The sequence below is a fragment of the Lethenteron reissneri genome, chromosome 33 (genome assembly GCF_015708825.2).
Source record: "Lethenteron reissneri isolate LAM-NWPU_2019-01 chromosome 33, ASM1570882v1, whole genome shotgun sequence".
In the NCBI taxonomy this organism is placed as follows: Eukaryota; Metazoa; Chordata; class Hyperoartia; order Petromyzontiformes; family Petromyzontidae; genus Lethenteron; species Lethenteron reissneri.
Window position 1 is genome coordinate 191065 of NC_083811.1, and position 27092 is coordinate 218156.

Here is a 27092-nt window from a genome sequence, read left to right on the forward strand (position 1 = left end):
TTTCGTGTTGAATCGATGTTGCTAAAAGTATGCACTCACAGGAGGAGGACGCGTGTGCTCATGAAATGGGTAAACAATTTTATTGTTTGTTTATGTGGAGGGACCGACACGGGGACAGCGGAGTGTGGACTGGCGAGGGGCACTGGGATTGAGCTCAGGGCTCTCGGCTCGCGAATGACGTTGCCAGAGAGCGCCACAGCTCAACATCACACTTCTCTTTCTCATCTCGTTTCCTCCTTTTCCCGTCTCCTCCTCCCCCAATCCCGCCTCCTCGCAACATCCCTCCTCCTCCTCCTCCCTGTCCCTCTCATCACGTTCGCTGCTGCTGCTGCTGCCGTCTCAAATTGATTCCGTTATTTTTTTTACTTCCGCCTCCTCTCTCTCTCTCCTCTCTCTGCCTGTCCCCAGTTCCTCCCCTGTCGTGTCGCCTCCTCTTCTCGAGTCCTGCTCCTCGTTCCCGCCCCGTGTCTCCCCCTCCCTCTGTCTCCTCCCCGTGTCTCCTCCTCTTCCCTCTGTCTCCCCGTGTCTCCTCCTCCTGCCCCTGTCCCACCCGTGTCTCCTCCTCCTCCCCCGCGTCTCCTCCCTCTGTCTCCCCGTGTCTCCTTCCCCCCCCCCGTGTCCCCTTCTCCCCCCCCCACCGTGTCTCCTCCCCCCCCCCCGTGTCTCCTCCCCCCCCCGTGTCTCCTCCCCCCCCCGTGTCCCCCCCCCCGTGTCCCCCCCCCCCCCGTGTCTCCTTCCCCCCCCCCGTGTCTCTTTCTCCCCCCCCCCCGTGTCTCCTTCCCCCCCCCGTGTCCCCCACCCCCCCGTGTCTCCTCCCCCCCCCGTGTCCCCCCCCGTGTCTCCTCCCCCCCCCCGTGTCCCCCCCGTGTCCCCCCCCCCCGTGTCTCCTCTCCCCCCCCGTGTCCCCCCCCCGTGTCCCCCCCCCGTGTCTCCTCCCCCTCCCCCCCGTGTCTCCTCCCCCTCCCCCCCGTGTCTCCTCCCCCTCCCCCCCGTGTCTCCTCCCCCCCGTGTCTCCTCCCCCCCGTGTCTCCTCCCCCTCCCCCCCGTGTCTCCTCCCCCTCCCCCCGTGTCTCCCCCCCCCGTGTCTCCTCCCCCTCCCCCCCGTGTCTCCTCCCCCCCCGTGTCTTCTCCCCCTCCCCCCCGTGTCTCCTCCCCCTCCCCCCCGTGTCTCCTCCCCCTCCCCCCCGTGTCTCCTCCCCCTCCCCCCCGTGTCTCCTCCCCCCCGTGTCTCCTCCCCCCCCGTGTCTCCTCCCCCTCCCCCCCGTGTCTCCTCCCCCCCGTGTCTCCTCCCCCCCCCCCCGTGTCTCCTCCCCTCCCCCCCGTGTCTCCTCCCCCTCCCCCCCGTGTCTCCCCCTCCTCCCCCCCGTGTCTCCTCCCCCTCCCCCCCGTGTCTCCTCCCCCCCCGTGTCTCCTCCCCCTCCCCCCCGTGTCTCCTCCCCCTCCTCCCCGTGTCTCCTCCCCCTCCCCCCCGTGTCTCCTCCCCCCCGTGTCTCCTCCCCCTCCCCCCCGTGTCTCCTCCCCCCCCCGTGTCTCCTCCCCCTCCCCCCGTGTCTCCTCCCCCCCCCGTGTCTCCTCCCCCCCCCCGTGTCCCCCCCCCCCGTGTCCCCCCCCCCCCGTGTCTCCTTCCCCCCCCCGTGTCTCTTTCTCTCCCCCCCCCCCGTGTCTCCTTCCCCCCCCCCCCCGTGTCTCCCCCCCCCCGTGTCTCCTCCCCCCCCCGTGTCCCCCCCCCCGTGTCCCCCCCCCCCCGTGTCTCCTTCCCCCCCCCGTGTCTCTTTCTCCCCCCCCCCCGTGTCTCCTTCCCCCCCCCGTGTCCCCCACCCCCCCGTGTCTCCTCCCCCCCCGTGTCCCCCCCCCGTGTCTCCTCCCCCCCCCCGTGTCCCCCCCGTGTCCCCCCCCCCGTGTCTCCTCTCCCCCCCCGTGTCCCCCCCCCGTGTCCCCCCCCCGTGTCTCCTCCTCCTCCCCCCCGTGTCTCCTCCCCCTCCCCCCCGTGTCTCCTCCCCCTCCCCCCCGTGTCTCCTCCCCCCCGTGTCTCCTCCCCCCCGTGTCTCCTCCCCCTCCCCCCCGTGTCTCCTCCCCCTCCCCCCCGTGTCTCCCCCCCCCCGTGTCTCCTCCCCCTCCCCCCCGTGTCTCCTCCCCCCCCGTGTCTTCTCCCCCTCCCCCCCGTGTCTCCTCCCCCTCCCCCCCGTGTCTCCTCCCCCCCCCCCCGTGTCTCCTCCCCCTCCCCCCCGTGTCTCCTCCCCTCCCCCCCGTGTCTCCTCCCCCCCGTGTCTCCTCCCCCCCCGTGTCTCCTCCCCCTCCCCCCCGTGTCTCCTCCCCCCCGTGTCTCCTCCCCCCCCCCCGTGTCTCCTCCCCTCCCCCCCGTGTCTCCTCCCCCTCCCCCCCGTGTCTCCCCCTCCTCCCCCCCGTGTCTCCTCCCCCTCCCCCCCGTGTCTCCTCCCCCCCCGTGTCTCCTCCCCCTCCCCCCCCGTGTCTCCTCCCCCTCCTCCCCGTGTCTCCTCCCCCTCCCCCCCGTGTCTCCTCCCCCCCGTGTCTCCTCCCCCTCCCCCCCGTGTCTCCTCCCCCCCCCGTGTCTCCTCCCCCTCCCCCCCCGTGTCTCCTCCCCCCCGTGTCTCCCCCTCCTCCCCCCCGTGTCTCCTCCCCCTCCCCCCCGTGTCTCCCCCTCCTCCCCCCCGTGTCTCCCCCTCCTCCCCCCCGTGTCTCCTCCCCCTCCCCCCCGTGTCTCCTCCCCCTCCCCCCCTTGTCTCCTCCCCCTCCCCCCCGTGTCTCCTCCCCCTCCCCCCCGTGTCTCCTCCCCCTCCCCCCCGTGTCTCCCCCTCCTCCCCCCCGTGTCTCCTCCCCCTCCCCCCCGTGTCTCCTCCCCCTCCCCCCTGTGTCTCCTCCCCCTCCCCCCCCGTGTCTCCCCCTCCTCCCCCCCGTGTCTCCTCCCCCTCCCCCCCGTGTCTCCTCCCCCTCCCCCCCGTGTCTCCTCCCCCTCCCCCCCGTGTCTCCTCCCCCTCCCCCCCGTGTCTCCTCCCCCTCCCCCCCGTGTCTCCTCCCCCTCCCCCCCGTGTCTCCTCCCCCCCGTGTCTCCCCCTCCTCCCCCCCGTGTCTCCTCCCCCCTCCCCCCCGTGTCTCCTCCCCCCCCGTGTCTCCTCCCCCTCCCCCCCCGTGTCTCCTCCCCCTCCCCCCGTGTCTCCCCCTCCTCCCCCCCGTGTCTCCTCCCCCTCCCCCCCGTGTCTCCCCTCCTCCCCCCCGTGTCTCCTCCCCCTCCCCCCCGTGTCCTCCTCCCCCTCCCCCCCGTGTCTCCTCCCCCTCCCCCCCGTGTCTCCTCCCCCTCCCCCCCGTGTCTCCTCCCCCTCCCCCCCGTGTCTCCTCCCCCCCGTGTCTCCCCCTCCTCCCCCCCGTGTCTCCTCCCCCCCGTGTCTCCTCCCCCCCCGTGTCTCCTCCCCCTCCCCCCCCGTGTCTCCTCCCCCTCCCCCCGTGTCTCCCCCTCCTCCCCCCCGTGTCTCCTCCCCCTCCCCCCCGTGTCTCCCCCTCCTCCCCCCCGTGTCTCCTCCCCCTCCCCCCCGTGTCTCCTCCCCCTCCCCCCCGTGTCTCCTCCCCCTCCCCCCCGTGTCTCCTCCCCCTCCCCCCCGTGTCTCCTCCCCCTCCCCCCCGTGTCTCCCCCTCCTCCCCCCCGTGTCTCCTCCCCCTCCCCCCGTGTCTCCTCCCCCTCCCCCGTGTCTCCCTCCCCCTCCTCCCCCGTGTCTCTCCCCCTCCCCCCCGTGTCTCCTCCCCCTCCCCCCCGTGTCTCCTCCCCCTCCCCCCCGTGTCTCCTCCCCCTCCCCCCCGTGTCTCCTCCCCCTCCCCCCCGTGTCTCCTCCCCCTCCCCCCCGTGTCTCCTCCCCCTCCCCCCCGTGTCTCCTCCCCCTCCCCCCCGTGTCTCCTCCCCCTCCCCCCGTGTCTCCTCCCCCTCCCCCCCGTGTCTCCTCCCCCTCCCCCCCGTGTCTCCTCCCCCTCCCCCCCGTGTCTCCTCCCCCTCCCCCCCGTGTCTCCTCCCCCTCCCCCCCGTGTCTCCTCCCCCTCCCCCCCGTGTCTCCCCCTCCTCCCCCCCGTGTCTCCTCCCCCTCCCCCCGTGTCTCCTCCCCCTCCCCCCGTGTCTCCTCCCCCTCCTCCCCCCCACGCCCCGCCCCGCGCTCCGCCATGAGGCCGCCCCCCGCACCCCGCGTATCCGCGCCGCGCTGAGGCCGCGCGGCCCGATCCAGGAGGACCCACGAGCAGGGAGCGAGGCCCTCGGGGCCGCGATGTCTGGCGGCGGCTGCGGCGGCGGCGAGGAGGAGGAGGAGGGTTCCCTGGCCCAGCTCCGGTCTCGCTGGCAGCTCCCGGCCATCGCGCACTTCTGCTGGATGTTCCGCGACGCCTTCGCACTCCCAGCCGCGGCCATCGAGGTGCGAGATGAGCCCCTCAATGAGCGACCCTCTTAGCGGGGCCCCACGGGGTCCTCGTAGAGGCCCCGGGGTCGGATCCGGCGGGTTCGCCGACAAGGTCCCGTGCCTCCGAGCGGCGGGGCCATTGTTCGCGCGGCGGGGTCTGCTGGGCTCCCCGCGCCTGGCGAGGCGACGACGCGGGAACAAAGCGGGACCCCCGGGGCCCCAACGCAGCGTGGACCCCTCGAGCCTGGGACCTCGGGGTGCAGGGGGCCCTGCCCTCAACTCCGCGGGCCCAGGGCGCAGGCTTCGCTCCATGCTGCCCCGGCGCGAGAAGCCGCAGGACATTGATGTACAGGGGATGATGTTACTACATCTCGCATTCTGTCCAATGGCCTCCCCACGAGAGGGTCTGGGGGTCCGCGTGGACCGCGTCGGGGTGGTTGGTCACTGGGGCCCCCCCGAGGGTCACGGTTGCTGCCCTCCATGCAAGGCCTGTGCAGGTCACGTCGCAGCCTGCTGCCGGCCTGTGGATGCGTGCGAGTGTTGAGTTGTGTGTGAGCTGTGTAACGTGTATTGTGTGTGAGCTGTGTGTGTTATGTGTGTGAGTTGTGTGTGAGCTGTGTGTGAGTTGTGTTAGCTGTGTGTGAGTTGAGAGCTGTGTGAGTTGTGTGAGCTGCGTGTGAGTTTTGTGTAAGCTGTGTGTGAGCTGCGTGTGAGTTGTGTTAGCTGTGTGTGAGTTGTGAGAGCTGTGTGAGTTGTGTGTGAGCTGTGTGTGAGTTGTGTGTGTTATGTGAGAGTGTGTAGTGTGTGTACTGTACACGTGTATTGTGATGTATATGCGAGTATGTACGTATACAGTAGGCACGTGTGCCAGTGTGTGAGTTGTGCTCATTGTGTGTAATGTGTGAGTACTGTACTAAAATCACTTGCCCCAACAGTCTGTTATTGCTATACGGGGGATCTTTGTATTTGTGCTGTGTATGTGTGATGTACACGTGTGTGTGTGTGTACAGTAGGAGTGTACGGGATGTGGTGTATAAACATTACCACTAGGGAGACAAAGGCGGCCGGGCGTGGTTCTGGCCACCCACCCCCTCGTGTGCCGGCCTTCATAGGTACTCCTCGCTCACAGCACTTGCTCTTATAGTCTGTTAAGGCTATACGGATGTATTTTGTACTGTGTGACTGTGTGTGCTGAATGAGTGTTTAAGTATATGATTGTGAGTGTATGTGTGTGTGTGCCTGTGTATACGTGTGTACACTGTATGCGTTTGTGTGTGTGTGTGGACGGATGAGTGTATGTGGCAGCGTTAACTTGCATTGTGGATCGGTGCCACTGTAGTTGCCAGCTACGGGGGGGGGGGGGGGCGCACCATGATGCGTGTGCTCGTGGTTGTCTGTGGTTGTGTGTCCATGCTAGTGGCACGTTCCACTGCCTGGCGCTTGATGACCATAAGCCTATTGTTTGGGGGGCCGTCGTTGCTCATCGCAACCATGCCCGTGTTCTTCTTCGCGGGGGTCTCAAGGATGCAGGAGGCCCCCCGTTTGACGAGGACGCCAGGAAGGGGGGGGGGGCATGGCCTCTCTGGAGCAGACCAACCTCGGGCAGAGCACAGGCAGCAAGCGGCAGAAGCTTTGCCTCTTGTGTCTGTGCCTGACACCACAACCAGGGGAGAAGCAGCAGCAGCAGGAGCCCGTTAACATGACCTTATTGTTGTCAGAACAAAGATTTTTTGGGGCCTGCAGAAGCGTTCTCCCACTTTTATTGGGGAGTTGGTCTGTCAAGATGGGGGCAGTGCGAATACAACACTTGTAATCGCAAGTCTTTTTTTTGCCGGGATGTTCTGTTGCGGCATGCGGGCCCCGTGCCGCCTCCTGCCGGGCCGTTTTGTTGTCAGGGCTATCGTCCCTTCCCCCTTCTCCCCATGTGCAAGACGCGGGGGCAGTGGGGAGTGGGGGAGGGGTGACCCTTTACGGCAGCTGGGGCTCGGGAGAGGCCATTGACTTCTGGTCGTTGCTGCAGTGATGTATACAGCTCAAAGAGTGTGCAAGATTATTGGCTGCCTGTTTTTTTGTTACCGCTTACATACTTGAACGGCTTGTTTTCATTTCGGAGCAATTGTGGAATAACAGTCGGGTGTGAATTATCCAATGTCGCTCATGCAAATGAGACCGTCCTTGTCTCTTTAGTTCCCGCTTGGTTAAAAAACTAAACTTGACGTGACCCCGTGGTGGAAACGTGTGCTCAGGATGTGGAGGGCGCTTTGCTGAGGAACGAGACGGAGTTTGAGGAGGAACTGCTGGTCGCGCTGCTCCAGGGCTGCTACCAGCGGCGTGACATCACGTGAGTCATGCACGCCTGTGCACCTCGCCAAACAAGCATCGCACCACCACAGCTTCGTATCATCACGTAGTCTTCTGCCAGAAGAGTTCGCCTTGCCACGGATGAAAGCGCTTGGGCAGCTAGCGAGCGCCGTGCGCAGATTCGGGCGTGCAAGGCTTTGGAGCATAGAAATAGCTTCTCAAGTCTGCTTCGCCAATGTTGCTGTGTATGTACGCTTGTGCACACGCTTGTCTGCGCAGGAGAGAAAATTATGGCTATTACCTCCACGACATCGTGCGGCATCGCTGGGAGCTGGAAGAGGGCCGGGAGAATCCCCTGGACGCCGACGGAGCGGACCGTGTGTTTCTGGAGCTACCCTTGCTCACGCGTGTCACGCTGCTGCAGCGGCTATGCGATTACCGGCTGGACGCCGCCGACGTTTGCGACGTTCTCAAGGTAAGCGGTGGGGCCCGTGTGGATAGTGAGGATGAAGGCACTGGCGGATTGGCGGGACAGATCCAAGTTAAATTTCGATTTAAAGCTTTCGTGACTGCAGGGATTCATCTTCTTGGTTCTTTCGGTAAAGTCACGTAGAAGGGAAGTAATAAAATAATAAAAATAAAACATAATAAAATCAAATAATTCTCACGACGTTTCGGCTACAACGCAAGCAGCCGTCTTCAGGTGAAGAATGAGACACTGCCAAGCTAGGAGCTTATATATAAGCTGAGTTGGAGGTGGAAGAAGAAGAGAGCCTTAACAAAAGAATGTGCATATTACCTTAGAGTCGCGGCATCTCTTCAGAAAGGTGAGAGACTCGATTAGCTGAGCCTTCTTATCCCGGAGCTTGTTGAAGGATCTCAAAGTTATGTGGAAACCCTCCCCGTAGAGGCGATTAAATTTCGATTTAAAGCTTTCGTAACTGCAGGGATTCATCTTCTTGGTTCTTTCGGTAAAGTCACGTAGAAGGGAAGTGATAAAGTAATAAAAATAAAACATAATGTTACATTATGAGAAAGATCCAAGTTATTTTAGTGAACTTCACAAATGGAATGGGGAGACTCGGGCTGAGGTTGAGCTCTGAGAGGCGCTGATTTCCATGCTTGCGTATCGCCCAGGGTTGGGAGGTCGAGAGTCTTCGTCTTTGTCCGATTGGTGAGGACTCCACCGGCGCTCTCTATTGGTACTTCTACGGCACGCGGCTTTACAAGGAGGAGCCACCACCGCCGCCGCCGCAACCTGTGGCCGCCGGCCGGGGCAAGCGGGGCAGGCGAGGGGGCCAGCGAGGGGCCCAGCGTCGGGGCCGGCACTTAGGGCAGTCCGAGTGCAAGAGTGTAGGGCGGCAAGTGGGCCGACCGGCGGGAAAGAGGGGGTCAAGGTGAGGTCCGATTTCTTGTTTCTCTGCCCCAGATACCAACTAGAACAACTGTAACAACATACGTCAATAATTTTCTCATAATGTAACAAACTTCTCACAGGGCAGACAAGAGGACGTCCCAGCAGTTTTAAACGCACCTCCCACGTAACGATATAAACGCTGCGTGTGTATTACAGGGGAGCTGCCACTGTGTAATGGCTAACAAACTGGACTTTCAATCCAGAGGTTGCCGATTTGATTTAATCTCCTTTTGGTCGGCTGATGAAACTATGGGGTAAATTTATTAAATTCTTCCCCCCTCCACTGCCTGTGTCCACCTAACAGTGTAAATGTGTTCAGCAAAGCTCGTTGATTGGCAGGTCACGTGTGGTGTGTTAAAGTGTGGGTACTCCCACCCCTTTGAATACATCTGATCAAATGTCCTCCAGAGTTTGCTCTTGTGGGGGGAGGTCGTGCTACCTGCAGGGGCGTGAGCGAGCCATTGCTGGTTTATAACAGACTCAATGCGCGAGCATCACCGAAATTTATTTTGCCGATCAGGAAATTAAAACAGCGAGAAAAGAAGAAGACCAGGAGAGGTAATGGGAAGAGGGGGAGACGAGGGGGTGCCTCCCGGGCAGACACCAGCCGGGAGCAACAAGAGGGCGCACACAGCGCCCGCGATTGGAGGTTCGTCCTCGCTCCCTCTGCCTCACCCAGGGCTCTTCATCTGCGCGACAGTGCACCGGATGACGCCATGTTGTCGCGCATTACACTCGCGCGCTAATTCCATTGCATCAATGTCCTTGGTTTACTCTTCCATATAAAGCACATTTTGATGGGTGTTAACCTGCCGATTCTGTGTGATAACTTCACTTGTAATTGTATTTGACATGTGTCCTCGTCTGTTTACATACCAGTGCAATAATCGCCCTGAATTTGTTCCCGTGGTTCTGTAACAAAAACATTCTACGAGTGTTTTTTTTAAAAAAGGAATATGTCCAAGCCAATTCTAATTACAGGAAAGTGATTTAATGTAATAATTAATGGTTGCGCATTATGTTTATTTTTTTATGCAACGTGGTTGTTTTGCTCTGATTCCTATTTGATTGCTCATGTACTGATTTCCATTTGCTCCATTGTACTTTTGTTTTATACGATTGTTTTAGTAATTTTTGGTGACACCAGTCACTTGCATATAAGGGACTCGTCTTGGTCTCTCTCTACTTCTCACATCGTTAGACAAAATGAACCGGAATTGTGCATTGGTGAGCTTGCGTCATCAGCTGCTGTCATGCGCGCGTGAAGCAGTGACACTCCCCTGGAGAGCGATGCCGACTCGGAGCACTCTGACTGGAGGGAGACGACCAGAGCCAAACCACGCGCTCGCAAGCGGAAGAACTCTGGTAAGTGACACGAACCCTCGCTACACTGGCCACTGCAGGCACTCGTTTGCGGTTCGAACCCAGCGGGCCATCCTGATTTATCAATGTGTTGTATTCACTATAAAATAAGTGTCGTCTTCGTCACCGTGGCCGTTAAAAAATCCCGTTACGTCTAATGTGGTGTAATGGTCCAAATTTGTTGTATTTGAAACGTCTACTGCAAATTGCCCAATTAGAAGACACATGACAACATTGCCCCATACTGTAAAACTACTGCATACTGTCTGTGAAACAAAGCGGTGTCTTCACGACATACTTGGGCTATAAGAATGGCGCGAATACCAAGAGTACTAAACTTAACATTTTTTTAACGACACCGGGAATTTTACTGCTGCTCATTGGCAGGTTTTGCATTGCGTAGAGATGATTTGCTCAGCGTGCACGTGTGCAGGACCTGTGCCCATGGCTCGTCTTGGTGCCTGGTCCCTGGTGTGCGAGTATCTCCCCGAGTGGCAGGCACTCGCTGATTCCTTGCAGCGCAGCCGCTCTTTCAAGGAGCGCCACCTCTACCGTACGCTGGTCGGGTCCCTCATTCCCCACGTGACGGCCACTGCCGCCGAGAAGGTACGCAAACTTGTGGGTGGGGTGCGGCGCGATAGCCGGGGTGGGGTGGGCCATGCGGGCCTCTCGAATGGCTAGCCGGATTGTTGGGAACAAAGTGAGCGGTGGTAGCCAGTGGCTCTCTGTGGGCGAATCCCTCGTGGTTTTCTTGTGGTGTCTGTGCGATTGTGTTTTGCTCTCCTTCACCGTAACGCACGTTTGGCTGTGGTGCGCGAGTGCAGGAGAAGACGCTGCACAAGCAGTTGCTGGAGATGACTCCTCGCCGTGCATCCGACCGTCTCACCGTCAAACGTGTGCAGCAGGAGGAGGAGGCAAGAGGAAACATTGTTCATGCGCACGTGCGCCCACACTTATACAACAAAGATCCCCCGAATAGCCTTAGACTTTCGGGGCAAGTCCTGTTAGCGAACACCTAAATAGGCCGGCACTGTACACAATGGGGTGGTTGGCCAGCACCACGCTCGACCGCCTTTATCTCCCTAGTAGCGATGGTTACACACTGTACCAGATACTAATTTGAGGTTGAGTCGACTTAGAGGAGGCCCAGGACCAGTTCAGATAATCGTCACTAGTGTTGGCTGCGAGTGGGAATCTAATTCAGGTCGCCAGGTTCATAGCACAGCGTGCTAACAGGTATACTACCACTCCAAAGACATACACAGATACATGCGTATGCACGCTTAATGCCAAATGCTCTGAGCATAGACACAAGTTACGTGGTATGAAAGTGATACAATATCAAGATGTCATCATCGCCGAAGGTAATGATGCTGCCACACATCGCTAGCTCTTTCTCCCCTCCGATAGATCCTGCAGCTGCTCGACAGTAGACCAAGATTTGCTGACAATATTTAACCATCTGCTCTTAAGTCTGTCTTAGCAATCAGCCCTTCCCCATCCTGCACAAATGTCTCACCCAGCACGCCTGTTTTTCCTCATATCTCTGTGGTAAGAAAGCGATACAAAGCGTGTTTAATGGGAAAATGTGTGCGCCGCGTGTTGCTGGATCTGTGGGGGTGCAGGACCGACTGTTGGCCATCCGTGAGGTGGAGCAGGAGAAGGAGCGAGAGCGGCGGCGCGCCGAGCGGGACATTCGGAAAGCTGAGAGACGCCGCAGGGAGAAGGAAGGTACTGGCGTGTGGCGCGGCCGCTCCGGTGTCAGTCGCGCGAACCTGTCGTGTTCCGTGCGTTGAGCTCTACGTGTCGTACACCGTGTGCCACGCGTCGTGCATCGTGCTCTTGTTTGTCATGCACTTTTGTGTCAAGCGCTATGCGTCGGTGCTTTTTGGCAGCGCTGTGTGCCACGTGCAAGTCGTGGTGAGCGCTCGCTCACCACACGTGGTGGCCTTGTGTTGCAGGGCGGCCTCACCATAAACACCGCCGAGAGGAGCAGTTCCTTGTGGAGTCACAGGGACAGAAGCCAGTTCCAGAACTCGGTGACGCGGGCTCCCAACCCGTGTCCCTCACTCCACATCCCTTAGGAGACACGTGGGTCTCGCACACTAACACGTACACACGAACATCCGCACAGCTGCACTAACATCCTGTGTGGTCGTGTCACAGCGCAGCGGTGCTTAGACGCGTTTGGGGCAGTGACATGGCCCAGCGGTAGCACGTTGGCTGCCTGCTGCAGATGTTTCCGAGTTAAATGCGGAGGCCGCCCTGGAAAACATTGTGGATGTACTAACTGTAAAATACGCACCGTCTGCTTCGCAATGGACATTCCTCATCCCCTGACGTCATTCAAAACGAGAAGTAGGCCATTGTGTTGCTGGCGTTTCAGTCGAAGTTTTGTCAAATTTGAAAATGTACCCACAAATTACTCAATGGAGATTACGCACACACAGCACCATTGCCTCCTGCTGTGAAGCTACTGCCGACTGTGTCTGTGAAATACATGAGCGCCTTCGCCTTGCGCTATAAGAATGACGTGAACACTGATTGTATTAAATTGTTAATTATTATTTTTCTTGATTTACCATGCAGGTTTGAACTGGATGAGGAATACATATCTATGTTTAAAGGTACGAATTTTGCATTTCTCACACATTTTGATCATAAAGCGTGTGCATTTGTGTTTTTAAAACACCTTTGCTGAGCACAAAGATCCCCCCCATGTAGCTAAACATACTTTTGGGGTAAGTGCTGTTTGTGAGTAGGAGGCTGGCATGATACACGAGGGGGTGGGTGGCAAGCACCACGCCCGACCGCCTGTGTTTCCCTACTGCCGATGTTTGCGCATGCTGAGTCGACATAGTGGAGGCCCAGGACTGGTTCAGTTTATGTGCGTAGCGATAGAAGAGTGAATAGAAGGGGACTGATCACCAGTGAGCGAGTGACCAGAGTCAATCAGTGAGTGCTGGATCATCAACCACCCTGCGACTGCTGCTCTCTGGTGATCTCGATCAGGTGTAGCGATGTAGGGACTGGATGCTCCACCCAGACGTGACAACAGGATTCCATATTTGGCTGAATCTGTGCGTTGTATACTACTGTTTGACAAAGGAGTGGTTGCTGATGAATTTGTTCATTGCTCAGTGCTCGAGGCCGTGAAGGCGCACAAGGATGCATGGCCATTTCTGGAGGCCGTGGACGAGGCCTATGCTCCGCACTACTACGACATCATCAAGGTGAGTGGTGTAGCTGCCGCTGCCATTACTGGCGTTCTCTGCTGCCTTACAAGCTCCAATCGCTCTAAAGGGCCGTATTCGCAGTTATGGCTCGGCCCGGCCTCTGACACGGCTTGGCTCAGGTGCGTGAGAGGCTCAGACTTGGCTCGTGGAAATTCCGAGTTCGATTGGGACCAGGCTCCAAGCTGGCTCATGTTAAGTGTGGTAGCTTAGAGCCATCTTACTGAAGCCACAGCCAAGCCTGAGCCGAGCCATGACGAAGATTACGGGGTCAATTCGCGCTGGTGTTTCTGTGACTCGGTTTTACGTGTGCCGTGCAGAGCCCCATGGACCTGGCGAGGATCGAGCGCAACCTGAGCGCCCAGCGGTACCAGTGCAAGGAGGAGTTGGTCGCTGACGTGAAGCTCATGTTTGAGAACTGCCGTCAGTACAACGGCGAGATCAGCGGTACGGGTGCCACGCATTCAAGGGGGTGACAGGATGAGGCGGGGAGCAATGGTCATTTAAGCTTAGTTATTGGTACCACCCAGGATGGCACATCATAACATTGATTTTTGTGAAGAATGTTATCTCTAGAACGCAAATATGTATGATAGCAAGGCTACTGTTAGCTTTTAAAGATAAAAAAAAATGTTATTATATGGATACCATGGCGTATAGAATTTGATGGAAAACGTTTGCGGAATATTAAAATAAATAGGAAGTGTGCAGTGTGAAACGGACTGCATGTACCCTAAGCTTCTGCCCATGGTGGATACTGATAGCATTTGCCACCTCAGGTGGTACCGACCAACTCCCCTTTGCCTCCTACCCGGATCACCCAGAGAGTGCCATCTATCTGTTGCTGTAATTATCTAAGTCAGAGGGGATGGGGGGTGAAATTGGTTAAGGGTGGAAGGTATGGGGGTAGTGGAAATGAGGTTCAGGAAAATCGGACATTTTTAGTCTGTGGGGATGCGTACATCCGGTGTTATACATTTTCTCCGAGCTGGATACACATTTGTACTTGAGCGATGCGTGATGGAGGCCGCATGCTGTGCTGTGCTGTGGGTGGCTGGCGAGTGCAGAGTACACACAGATGGCCGAGAGCCTTGAGAGCGTATTCGACCGCGCCATGACGAAGCACTTCCCTGGAGAGAGCGGGGAGAGTGCAGACGAGGCCCTGAGGGGACCCGTGGGTCACCGCAACAAAAGGGGCGGCAGGAGGGGTCGCGGCGGCGTGCGCGGGGCCCGTGGGAGGGGTCGCAGGACCGTCGCCGCCAGGAGGGAGGAGGACTCTGAAAGCTCCGACTCCAGTTGGGATGGCGAGGGGCCTCCCTCCGGCCCGCACCGCGACAGCGACGGCGCCGGGGGGCACGGCGACGAGTCGGAGGAGCGCGCGAGGCGCTGGACCCGTGCGGCGCCTTCGCGTGACGGACACGGGAGAGGCGCGTATGGGACGGAGCGGCCACGTGCCCACACGAAGCGCGAAAGGGATGCCCTCAACTCCAGCAGCGAAGACACGCGCGGCTCTGAGTCGGAGTCACGATCGGCATCCGAGTCGGAGGAGGAAGAGGAGGAGGCAAGGGCCGAGCCTGTCAAGCGCGAGAGGGAAGCGTCTGTGGAGCACGGGGATGTCTCGTCGCCAGGCAGGGAGCAGAGCAGGGCCGAGCTGGACCGCGGGGCTTCCCCCACCCTCCCCTCTGAGTGGACACCCACCCCAGTGAAGGTGAGACCCTACAGCCCGTGGGTCCCTCAATCAGACCACCACAGCCCCTGCGTCCCTCAGCGTTCCCGTGTAAACATAAGTGTGCACGACAGCTGTGAGCATGAGCACACAACGCCGTGTGAACGTGAGTACACGCCAGTACACGTGTAGATGTTTTGTGGACAGAAGCAGCCGCTGGCGGATGGCGTGGGTGCCGAGGAAGTGAACGCTGCGCGACCCCGCAACCCCTACTACTCGCTCTCCAGACAGGTGGGACCCACACTCTTGCCGCCATGAGCGGTGGCACGGTGGTAGCGCCTGTGCTTGTATGTATATTGAACTTCTTTCGCACCGTACATAGCCAACCGTGCTAATCAGAGGTGTGGGAAAAAATTGGAGGTGCGGTTCAATTCCTGACTGGGGTGGCTTTCTCCATGGAGTTTGTTCTCTTCCCCTGTTCTGCATGGGTTTCCTTCCTCCGTATTCTCCGATTTCTTCTCATAGCTAAAAAAATCTAATAATGAATGTAACTGATCTTTGCCAAATATCCCAAAAACGTAAACATCTGGAAATTACTCAATTTGGAATATACACAGCAGCAACACCACCCCCTACTGCAAAACGTGACAGGACCCTCGTGAAAAAGTGTCTTGAGACTCGAAAGCGAGGCTCTCCTGGGTAAACGGAGCGTAATGGCAGGAAACCCCAGCTGTGTCCTCTGTGATCTAACCCCACCGTCTGGTATCTAACCCCCCACCGTTTGTGATGCAGCAGCCAGCGGCGCCAGGGCCTCGGCCCCTCCCCTTGCCCACTTCCCCCGGCGCGAGTTCCGATTCTGCCCTCCACCTGCCACAAGGCCCGGTAAGGCGCCGGTTCCCGCTGTTGCTCATCGGGGCACCAGCAGCGCTGTGGTGTAGCACGTGTGCCATGCACATCTCACAGGGAATACAGACACCAAGCGTCACAGTTAAATAGTTAATACTTATCATTATTATGCGTGTGTAACCGGGAATGCCTCAATGAGTCTCTAAGACTTTTTCAAGAGGGTTTTGATAAGTTGTTGCAGTCGGGGGCGATGTTGCTGCTGTGTGTAATCTCAATTTACTAATATGTAGGGAATTTTTCAGCATTAGTATGTTTGGCAACACCAATTACATTGGGGCGCTACGGTGGTGAGATATGAACTACCTTGCCCGGTATACAGGAGGTTGTGGGATCTATCCCAACCCTGACGCCTGTATATTTGGAGTTTGCATGTTCTCCCCATGGTCGCGTGGATTTTTTTCCACGTCCTCCAGTTTTTCCCTTCACATTTAGAAACATGCGTATAGCGTATTTGGCAGCTATACATTTCCACATGAGCCAATTTGTTGAGCGGTCATTTGTAGCCAGGTCGCTTCTGAAAAAGAGCTATATAGAGCTCAGTGAGCCGAAACTGGTCAAATATAATTCGTTTTTAATCAAATAAAATGTTTATGTTTTATTATTATTTGATTATTTCCCTTCTACGTGACTTTACCGAAAGAACCAAGAAGATGAATCCCTGCAGTCACGAAAGCTTTAAATCGAAATTTAGTTTTTAATAGTTTAGTTTTTTATTGTGTGGTTTTGTTAGCTATGGTAGGAAAGCAGAGAATACGGAGGAAGCCATGCAGAACAGCGGGGGAACTTATAAAAAGCTAGTCCAAAGAACTGCTTACTGTGAGGCACCAGTGTCGTCACCACTGCGCCACCTTGCAGCCCTGTAATCCGAGTTAAATAAATTTATTCTTGCTTATGGCCGAGTCATTAACGACACACGTGGAGTACTTGCAATATGAAGAGCTGTACAGATGTTCGTGTCACCATATGGCGTGTGTTTGTGTCTGTGTATTCAACAGCATTCCCATCACACAAATGGATTTCCCAGCACTGGGCTTCACGGTCTGCACTCCCTGGCAGCTGCCTATGCAAAAGTACCCAGAGGGGCGCCATCGTCTTCGGGGCCCAACCCTCCAGCCCAAAAGCCTGTCACCTCCCCACCCAGCCTTCGTGCCCTACAGGCCGACCACATTCCCGCCCTCCCATCCTCTAATTCCTCCCTCCGCTCGGTGTGGCGCTCCTTTGGCTTCAGAGACAGCCCCCGCACACCCGAGCGACGGGTTGGCCACAGCCTTCCTGTGCCCCCTGCAGCGGTGGACCCTGGCAGTGCCAGAACCCCTCCAGAGGGGCCCTCGCAGCCCACCATGCCTGCCTGTGACGCTGGGAAGCCGACCGCGGCCGAGCGGCCGCAGATGCAAGAGTCCACACCTGTGCTGCCAAAACCAAAACCCGGTGGTGAAGATGAGCCGACTGATTCTGGAAAAGCTGCCACAGAAGTAAACAGGAGAGAGGGGGTCGACGGCCACCTGCATCAGCACAAGGGACGATTGGGAGCGGAGGGCAGTGGCTCAGATGGCCCTCGGTGTCAGCAGCGAGCACCTTCGGAGGAACCACCGTGGCCCAACAGGAAGTGGCCTTCGCTACAGACAACATCGTCGGTCTTGAGCCATGACGAGACACAGAGAGCGCCGCTGCAACCACCGCCCTTCCGGCCCGCGGCAGCACCCTCCATCTTGGAGAGCGAACGGTCGCCGCCTGTTCCGGGCAGGCTGGAGCTGGCGCCGTATCCGCCGCTCTCTCCGTCAACGGTCTCCTCCGCTACGCAGCGACCCCCAGGGGCCTCCAGCCCGAAGCCATTCCTCCATGGAGTGCCGCCGTTCCTGCAAGCTGCATCCGGCAGCAACTACTCGGGGATATCCGCTGAAGCGAAACCACGTGCCGACAGCTCGGAGGCCTTCCTCGAGTCCACAACGTGCGACAACAGCATTCTCGATCAGTCCCATGGCAGGAATCCCCCGGAATCCCCATGCCCTAAGCCACACGTCACGGCCATTACCCATTCATCAAATGTGCCCTCCAGGGAGCTGCCTACCGCCCATTTCTCAAGTGGCTCCTGGCTCAAAGTCTCTTCGGCAAACCCAATAGGCAGCCAGGGCGTGAGAAGTCTTCTGCTTGAATGTCTGAAACCACCCCCGCAGCTCGCATCCACGGTGACGGAGGCTTCTCCTCGCGTGCCAAGCTTTGGTGCCTCAGGGGTGCCTGGAGGTGAGTGACAGTGCGATCGGTCTCAAACGGGGAAGCCACCAGGGAAAGATTAACCAGGCAAATTTGTAAAAACATCGCTGATTTATTGTTTAAACTACCAATTTACAGTCAAAGTGATCTCATTTTCAGCCCAGAGCCAAGGTGAAAATTACACATTCTCATGACAGGGGCGAGTATATCCATAGGACAACCACTGTGGACTTCTGCTATTAGGAAGCCACTACACCTATGCACTTTAAAATCTCAATTGAAAACTCATTTATTTGTGTGTTTAGTTTTTATTTAGTTTTTTGTCCTTACCCTGCACCTATGGTGCGAAAAGAAGTTCAAGTTCACCATTAAAAGTGGTTGCTATTATCTCGACCCTGGAGGGATGATGATGGGTTGAGTCAACCCCCAATCAGGATTTGAATGCGCAACCTTTCAGATGTGAAGCTACTCGCTCTCCCTCTGGGCTGTGTTCATCCTAAATTGCTTCTTAAACAAATTTGCCAATTCCCTGAAGGACCACTTAGTTCCTCGAACTCTGTAACATAGCTTCAGTAGTGCCTCATTCCCACTAAAAATACCCTTTGCTAAAACTTTGGTGAAAAGTCTTTCTGCATTGCTACTTTAATTTCTGGAATAGCTTTGTCACCCATCGACAGCTTGGTTCCCTTCCTTCACTGCCCCTCTTTATTTTCATATTAAACCGAAACACAGAGATTCCTTGCACCTGCATCTAACTTTTTGAGGCACCGCTTGCCCCCATACGTGTGTGCTGTAATGTTCGATTCTCGTGTATTTCATTTATGACTGTTACTTCATTTGTGAGTTGTGCAATATTCCTTTAGGACCCTATACTCGTTCTCTGCAATTTTGACGTTTTCGTTTTTTTCACTGCTGCTGTGGTCACTGACCACGGATCTCACTTCTAAAGTAACCGGGCACCTGCCGAAACGGGATCAGCCATGTAACAAATCAAATTAAATTAGACTAAATTAGCTTTGATGTTTGCTTTACTGTACTTTTTAAAATCCCTGTCAGTCTGCTTAAAGCTGTTTTTTTTTGAAGGCGGTGAACATTTGCTCGGAGCTCGGTTCTGTTGAGATTCAGAAATGCACAATTGTGTTGATTTACAGGTGGTGGCTTCAGCCCGGGCCTTGGTGATGGGGAGGATGCTGGCAAGGAAAAAAGCAGCCTCGCTCCACAGCCGCCGCCAACGCCATCGATGCTCCATGCCGTCGAGACAACCCAAAGCTCTCCTAACATTGGGCCCTCGCAACAGAAAGTCAGGCAGCGCAAGCGAGACAAAGCCGGAAAGCACAAGGCTGTCGAGTCGGAGCTAGCAGGCTCTGCGAGAGAGGGGGATGGTAAGAAGGAGGCGAAGAGAGAGGAGCGCAGTGACCGAGAAAGACTCAAAGCAGAGAGGAAGGCCAGGTTGTCCGGGAAGGACGAGTACCAGCAGCCGGAGCCTCGCACCGCTGACGTAATGTTCAAGCAGAAGGAAAGCGGAGACTGCGCGGACGGGAGGGGCTGGGGTGACATCAACGGCAAGGCCGGTGCTTCGGCCGCACACAGCGGAGTCAGAAGCCAAGAGAGGTCGAAGGACACGGTTGCGGCAGGTCAGACGAGAGCGGGCGCCAGCGATGTTGCCACCGCCCGGAACTCTGTGCTGCACATGTTCTCCGACACACGACACGCCGCCAGCACTGTGAACGCCATCTCTCCGGCCAGCAGCCAGCCGGCGGTGTCCTACGGCACTGCCTACGGCCTGCAGCATGGCATCGGCCACGGCTATAGGATGAGTCCGGTGCAGTACCAACAAGTGCAGTACCAGCAGCACCTCCTGGGGCAGATGTCACGCCACCCCTTTTACATGTACGAGCAGCACCGCCCAGCGCAGACCGGGCCCGCCCCCCCCCCCGTGAGCCTCGCCTCTGCCCACCCCCTTGGGTACCTGAGCCAGCACGCGCCCCCCATGGAAGCGCATGGGGATCTGGGGAACAGGATGCCCCTTGCCATCAACAGGGAGGCTGACCCCTTGCTCTCCTACCCCCTGTCCTCCGCTATGGCCTCCGCCGTGAGACTGGACTCCAGCAAGCATCCGGCACAGGAGAGAGGAGTCGGTGACAAGGGGCCAGAGTTTGACAAACGCCGCGGGGAGAACGCCGGCTCGGATGGCGGCGGCGCTGCCGCAGAGGATGACGAGCGGCCCGACAGCCCCAAGCAGATCCTGGACCTGGACAGCCACGCGGCACACACACGCTGGCAGAGGGCCATGGCGGCTGCCACAGCTCAGGCCGGCGTCTCGGCCATCGCGTATGGGCCCGCCGTTGTGGCGGCCAACAAGCAGGTGGCCCTCGGCCGCCCTCGCCACGCGGCGGCTCACCGCCAGCCCGGGCCTTCGCCTCACCAGCACCCGCCTCAACGGGGGCCCGCACCGCCGCAGTTCTACGGGAGCCCGCCGTACGGCCACCTCCACGCCCACCCGTCCCACCACCCCCACCATCCCGGTTTGCACGTGGCCGGCGGGGCATCCGGAATGCCGGGCCCGCACTACGGCATGCTGAACCCCCCCCCCCACGTGGGGCCTGGCCAGCCGGGCTTGCCGCGGATCCCCGTCTCATACGGGCAGCCCACGGGGCGAGTGGGCGCATTGGAGCAAGCGGACGGGCGCATGGGCCATCACCTTCGCATGCTCATGCAGCAGCAGCAACAGCTGCCAGGGCACAGCCCGGTCAGGCACAGCAAGCACGACCAGGGGTGAGTCGTCTGTGGTTCTGAGCCTGCCAAACAACTCCCCAGATGGGGGATCTTTATTTTTGTATACGCATGTGCGTCAGCGGGTGCCTGTGTGCGTGTGGGGGGCGGTCGTTCTACAGTGTGAGTGTATCGGGGATAGCGGTTAGCGCGCTGCGCTACTAAACCGACGAACCCATTTCCGCTCCTGGCCAACATCGGTGACGAATACTTGAACCAGTCCTGGGCCTCCCCTAGGTTGACTCAACCTCAAATGAGTATCCGGTGCGATGTCTAAAGAATCTCCACGAGGGAGACAAAGGCGACCAAGCGTGGTGCTAGACACTCACCCCCTCGGGTGCTGTTTCAGGCTTCATAGGTGCTTGCTATAACAGCATTTGCCCCAACACTTTGTTAAGGCTATATCAGGGTTGCGATTTCCGCACCAATTTCCGCAAACATGCTGTTTTCGACCGCATTTTGCGGTAGTTTCTGTGACCCTCTTCCGCACAAATTTCCGCAATTTGCGGTGATTCCTGTGAAGACTTCCGCAAATCGTGACTTCGATTCCCGCCTTTCTCGGTGCCGTACTCGCGCGGTTGGCGCACATATCTTGCGTATGCCCATTTGGCTCTGCTGACTTCTGGAAAAAACGATATGTATATATGAACTATGGATTCCTGCATTCAGACAGCGTTGTTGGTGCGCACGAACTGTGAAAAAATCAATGAGAGCCGCGAGCTCTTGTGCGTCGAAGTACTTGTCGATGCCGTCGATGAAGCACACTTGCCACAAGTACACGACGCCACCGTTGACATGTTTGTCGCCGATAGGAATCCCTACGGTTGCATCTTTCCGGATCGACGCAACCCCCAGCGCTGTGCTCAGGCCCTTTTGCCCAGCCCCATGATGTCTCCTAGCGTCTGCCATTCGGAGCCCTCGCAGTACTCGTAGCGACAAAGGAAAAACAAAAAACTGTAGCATTTTCTTTATTCATATTCTGTCGATATGCAAAACTATTCATCGTCGCTCAGATTGCAGCGCGTTGGGAAATCCACTGGTAATTTTGGCCAAGCGCTCAGATACCCACGCTGTTTTCGATACGCTCAGATACACACGCGTTTCCGCTCAGGTAATATCCTCGTCCAGCGTACGCTCATTTGCCTCTGTCGTAGCTACTTTATACCTCCTGCGAATATATACACTTTACTGCTAACGATTAAAACTTTGGCGCACAGGTCGGTCGGCTGTGAGAGGGCTTTCTCTCTGCAAAACAACATCAAGCCCGAGGAGTGGTTGCTCATCTCGTGCAAGCAGTTGAACGTGCTTATAGTTTGCGCCCGCGACAAGCCAAAACTCAGCATCTTTCACGCCGAAGACGACATGAAGCGCTGGAAGAATGCGAAGAAGTGAAAGTACATGTGCTCGTAATCACGGCTCCGCATTTGAATAAAGTGTGTGGTTCTTGTGCGGAAATGCGGAAATCATATATTCATTCCAATCAGTAACTCAAAGCCCTACGTGATGCTGGGCCTTGCATGTATCCTTTCCAATAGAACGCATTAACGTGTTGTTAAAAGCGCGCGGTCATAGGAGTAGTCTTTCCACCGTTTGCGGTTGACTTTAGCAAAAATGCGGGAAAATTTGAACCCTCCTTCCGCATTTTCCATGCGGAAATCGCAACCCTGGGCTATATGGGGGATATTTGTTTTTGTGTCTGTGTGGGGAACTGTAATGTAATGGTTATTGTGCTTTGCTATGAACCAGACAACCAGAGTTCGATTCCCTCTCACAGCCAACACCAATGTGACGATTATCTGGGCCTCCCCTAGGTCGACTCAGCCTCAATTGAGTATCTGGTGCCCCCTCTGTGCCGTGCCGGTTTTCATAAGTGCTCACTAACAGCACTTGCTTCAACAGCCTATATGGACTATATGGGGGATTTTTGTCTTTGTGTGCCTGCCCCAGACTGCTGCACAGAGAGGTGGAGCGGGCGGTTGGTGGCTCCATGGGGCCCGTGGCTCGCGGCGCGGCCCCCACCGCTCAGGTCTGCTGCTTCTTTCACATGCACACTCTGTGGTTGTTCAGGTGTAACTGCTAAACCGATAACCGTTAAATTGGTAACTGTTTTCAAAATCGATTACCGTTTCCAAAAGTCAGGAACTGGCGATTGTTTCCAGTGGAATGCGAGTGATGAACGCCCCTTAAAGGTAATGGTGCAGCCATGCAATTGTTCGCTCACTTATGTGAACTCTAAAGGGCAATTGATCTACTTTTCCACACTTAACCAGACGTTTTGGAAGAAGTGGGAGTACCCACACATGAGCCCACTGCACGTGACGTGCCCATTGGACTAACTGTGGTGGTACCCATTTATACCACTGGGTGGACATCGTCGGAGTGGATTGAAGAAAGCTCTGTATTGTTGTTTGTTAGGAGATATGTGGCAAGTCTCGTTTGCAGGAGTAATCTGGGGGCATTAGTGTGCTGCCAATAGGGAGGGGGCGATGATTGCTCCTGTGTGATCCCAATTGAGAACGTTAATTCGCAGGACACACAATGGTCTAACTCGACTGAATAACATGGAGTCTTTAACAGTGTCCATTGTGAGTAGAAGCAGACGGCACGTGGTAACATGGTCAAGTGTTACGCGTCATTGTTAGTTTTAATGTTAGGGTTAGAAACACTTAAGTTTGTGTTCTCTAGTTACCTGGATGAAAAGTAAATTAAGTTTTGGCCCAATCCTGGCCAGCTGGCTCGAAACCCTAATAAACTGAGTAGATAACAGTTTTTTTTACTGTTTTTGTCATGCGGTTACCAGTAATGACTTTTTTTTCACAACCCTCATGCAGTCTCTCTCTTGAGTTACCCTCCGCCAAGTTGCTGAAGTCATTGCATGCGGCGATGCCGTGTCTCGCCCTCGTCTCGCCCTCATCTCAACCGTTCTTATTCAGATTTGTTTACCCTAGAAAGCCTCTCTGTCTCAACACTTTTTCAGGAGGGACTCAAAAAGTTTTTGCAGTAGGGGGCGATGCTTGCTGTTTTCCACCAATTAAGAAATTTGCTGTGTCATTTTTTTATTTAGACCATTACGCCAGCACACAATGGCCTACGCTTTTTCGAAAGATATCACGTGATCTTTAACATTTAATGGATAATTTGTCTGCCATGTTAACCAAGGTGACCTGCCAGATTCAAACCTCTGCAACATGCGGCGAGTGTGCTACCGCTTGTCCATGTCACCGCATTTTATGCAGGTTCCTGAAATTTGTGTGACTTTGATACATGAGCCTGCATATTCGTTGTCATGGAAGTGTTTGCTATGACTTGTTCCACAGCCCTAATGGTGAGCGGTGAGGAGTGGCCCAAAGCGGCTGCGACAACACTGGAGTACATGGGGCAGGGTTGTTAACTGGGCAAGATCTGCAAGGGAAGACTCCACGAAGCAGCACCGGAGGCTATGAGAAGACAGAAGCTCACGCTAGTTTGTCCTGATATGGTATCTCCCCGCAGCACCTCTCACTCACTCCCTCTGCTGCGTGCCCCAAAATTCCTTGTATTCTCAGGAAAATTCTGACTGTGCATAGTAGAGTGAATTCGAGGTCACGCCACTGTCATTTTTCCTCGATACTCTGCTACAATTTCTTCAGGTATCTCGTGTTGGTCCAATGTTCCATGAAACGTGCATCTCGAGGTGAAATAGCCCCTCGAGTGGTTGATTAAGGGCATTTTTACCGGACAATTGCCATTGATATTTTGCCCATGTGGCAGTAATGCAATGCTAGTCTAGTCTGTGGTAAACTACCCGAGCATTTGGCTGTGTGGACACCGTTCAGTAGCGTACGACAAGAGAAGAGTTGCCACTGTAGGTGTCAACGGTCCATTGAAACCAGATCAGTTGCATTGATGATGTCGGTGTCCTCCCAAGATGCAGCAGCCCAGTAGCCCCTGCACTTCGACGCAGACTCATAGACAGGACTCATGTGCTCGACACATCTCAGGATCATTGTATCGTCATATTTAAGCAATAAGTGGTGTTGGGGCGACGGGATTTTGTGCTGCCATTACCAGCGGCACGCAGCAAAGGCCTTGACCATCGCTATCACAGCGTGAAGCTGTAGCTGGGCATTTTGTAATTTTAACAGCTGTCACCACGCCAACCTCTTAAGATATTTAAACATTAAATGTTTGAGTTTGGGTAGATTCTCAAGAAGGAAGCAAAGCCTTACATGGGCATCTTTGTCAAAAGGGACTCTTGAATGTGTGTGTCCTTGTGCTATCGTTACTGAGGAGAACAAATAGCGCCCACGGGTCTCTATGCAAAGCCAGGGAGAGGCCGCAGGCTCTGCGCGGCCCAGGGCCCTGGCGCAGGTGGCGCCGCGCGTCTCTGGCAGACAGTGGCCCTCACCCTTAGCGGCAGTGCCGCACTGGCGGTTTCCCACTGACCCTTATTTAATAGATGTATTACAATGACGATAATCCTTTACGAACAAACATCCGTTTTTACAAGTAGGGCAGCATCTGTGTGCCTCCTGTGAGGGGGCGTCCAGCTGTGATTTGGCGTCCGCGTTCGGCGCGAGGTCCCTGTTTTTATCTCGGGTTATCGTCGCTCAGGGACCCAGGGGCACAGCGTGCTCGGAGAATATGGCCAAGCAACGCTGATGGTGATGGGGCCACTCTTGCCTGCGAACCCATCCGGCAGTTTCTGGCCTCTGGAAATGTGGCCACCAACATGCGCTTTCCTGTCTCAACTTGTCCTGCGGATTGTCTCGTGCGTCGCGGTTTATGCAGGTGGCACGGTCCAGTAATATGAATTCCTCACTCGAGTTACGTGTTATTTATGCGGCATGCAGAGGCAGCTGGTTTTAATATTTTTTCCCAATTTCAGGATCTTGTATCGTACTCATTCCCGATTGTGTTACGAGCGTAATAAAGTACATAGCCGTGAGGCAGCAACTGGAAAGATTAAGTCTTAGAGCTCCTTACAGGATGACCACTCCAGAGTGCATGTGTGTGAGCCTCATGCTGGCTGTTAGCACACACGGCATGAGGCTTTTGTGATAATTTTAATGCAGTTTAGTTAACCTTAGTTTACTGTAAAAAATGTCTTAAATGCGAGAGGTTTAATTATGAAATTCATTAAATTTGTGTAACATATGCCTTGTAACTACAATAGACTGCAACATGGAAATGGGAGCATCTGAACGTGAACTGACAAGTGTGGTACAACTCACCCTGGGCAGCCGCGTGGTGCACGAGTGACACTGGCACCTCGCAGAAAGGACCTGGGGTTGATTCCCCACTTGGCTGCCTTTCTGTGTGCAGTTTGTATGCTCCCCCCATGTCCTGCATGGGTTTTCTCCAGGTTTCCCGGTTTCCTCTCATAATTAAAAAAACCTATACAATATAACTGGTGTTGCTGAAATGTCACTTAACCACTGACTGTCGTGGCTAAAAAGCAAGAACAAAGACACGATGGAATTGTACAGAAAAAACCGAGTGACCGATAACCTTGCATATATTAACAAGCTTAGCCATCTCCTTACCTCTAAAAAGATGAGTCCATGCTCTTGCTCCTTAATTCTAGCAGGTCTGTTTAACTCGTAGACTTTCACACCCAATGTTATGATTGATTCGTTGAGTCAGATCACGGGGGTACAATGCCCATTTGTGTCGTACATCCTTCTTCACCCGACACAGCCACCAGACAATGGGCGTCCCGGCCTTATCTCATGTGGCCCCTTCGGCTGTGAAATTAACTTCTATGAGATATTCAGTCTGCCGAGTCCCTCTTTATTTAAGTCTTATTTCTCAAAGGCATTTTCACTTCACAAAAAAACATGTATTTTCACCCATGGGGTGTTCTCATCACGAACATGCATGGCTTTTATTATGTTTTCACTATTTGTCAAGTTATTTATGTTTATGCTCCATACAACACCTTGTCACCTCAGGGTGTAAGGTTCTTTACAAGTGTAAATTATTATTAAACGTGCAAATTTGTATTGAAGAGCAGGTCCTCAACATTTAATAATTTTATTCACAACAATGTTCAGCGTTGTGGATTGTTCTTCAATACACCAGTGCACTGAAGTAATAAAAATAGGTGCGTTTGTTCACGTGACAACTTTATTTGGCAGTCGATTGGAGGAGGGTGTACGACACACATTGATATCACAATCGTTGGATCTGACCCAAAATATTCAATTGTGAATCCAGCAAGTCTGTCCCTTGTTCTCGTCGCAGACCTCGGGCTAGCCTCCCTTTCTAGGTCTTGGTTTGCACCGGGGGCCGAAGTAAGGCTGGACACGGTTCCACGCCGACCCGTGGCCACTGCTGCTCAAGGAGCCTGGCTTCTAGGGTGGCCCAAGTGCGGCCACCGCTGTTCTACCTCACCCTGCGTCCACCCCCACTAATCCCCGCCCGCCAGGCTGCTTTGGTTGGGCAAGATATGTTGGCAAAGGTGAACTCGGCCTCATTGACGTTGACAACGCAATGATGCGATCGCTGACCGAGCCTGTCTGCATGTGGACAGAGCCACGGGTCACCTCATCTCACGCGTCTCTTCATCAAGGGAGGTGGGGGGGGGGGGGGCGCATCGGGCACGGTGTGTCGCTGTCTTTAACTAAGAGTGCTGTCGCGGTTACACTTGTCAGGAATTTGGAATGTTACACGGAACTTTTCGTTTTAAACTGATGTCAACTTTGCTTCGTCAATTCGGTTATGTGTTGTATGTCAGGGACGCTGTACAATAAACCTTTAATTAAGGCTGGTGACATTGCATGACTGACACTGCGGGGGGTATCGGGGCAATGCATGGAGTCGGAAGGAAGGGGGGTTGGGCGGCAGATGGA

General features: G+C 55.9%; 1 protein-coding gene across 5 annotated transcripts; it reads left to right on the forward strand.

The window, feature by feature from the left end:
* The first annotated feature begins 4167 nt into the window (after positions 1 to 4167).
* On the forward strand, positions 4168 to 27006 carry LOC133350445 (chromatin remodeling regulator CECR2-like). Of its 5 annotated transcripts, none has more exons than XM_061564788.1 (20): positions 4168 to 4406; positions 6638 to 6732; positions 6972 to 7167; positions 7830 to 8089; positions 8630 to 8758; positions 9377 to 9474; positions 9905 to 10077; positions 10296 to 10385; positions 11097 to 11202; positions 11433 to 11562; positions 12061 to 12098; positions 12613 to 12704; positions 13025 to 13151; positions 13772 to 14412; positions 14578 to 14661; positions 15163 to 15252; positions 16272 to 17517; positions 18639 to 20262; positions 22207 to 22285; positions 23577 to 27006. In XM_061564788.1, exons 1-20 carry the CDS (start codon positions 4263 to 4265, stop codon positions 23580 to 23582), a joined length of 5448 nt encoding a protein of 1815 aa, XP_061420772.1. In that variant the 5' UTR covers positions 4168 to 4262; the 3' UTR covers positions 23583 to 27006. The 5 variants fall into 5 exon arrangements, with proteins under 5 accessions (XP_061420772.1, XP_061420775.1, XP_061420774.1 ...); XM_061564791.1 differs by having other exon boundaries at positions 15166 to 15252; XM_061564790.1 differs by having other exon boundaries at positions 14581 to 14661.
* The last annotated feature ends 86 nt before the right edge of the window (positions 27007 to 27092 follow it).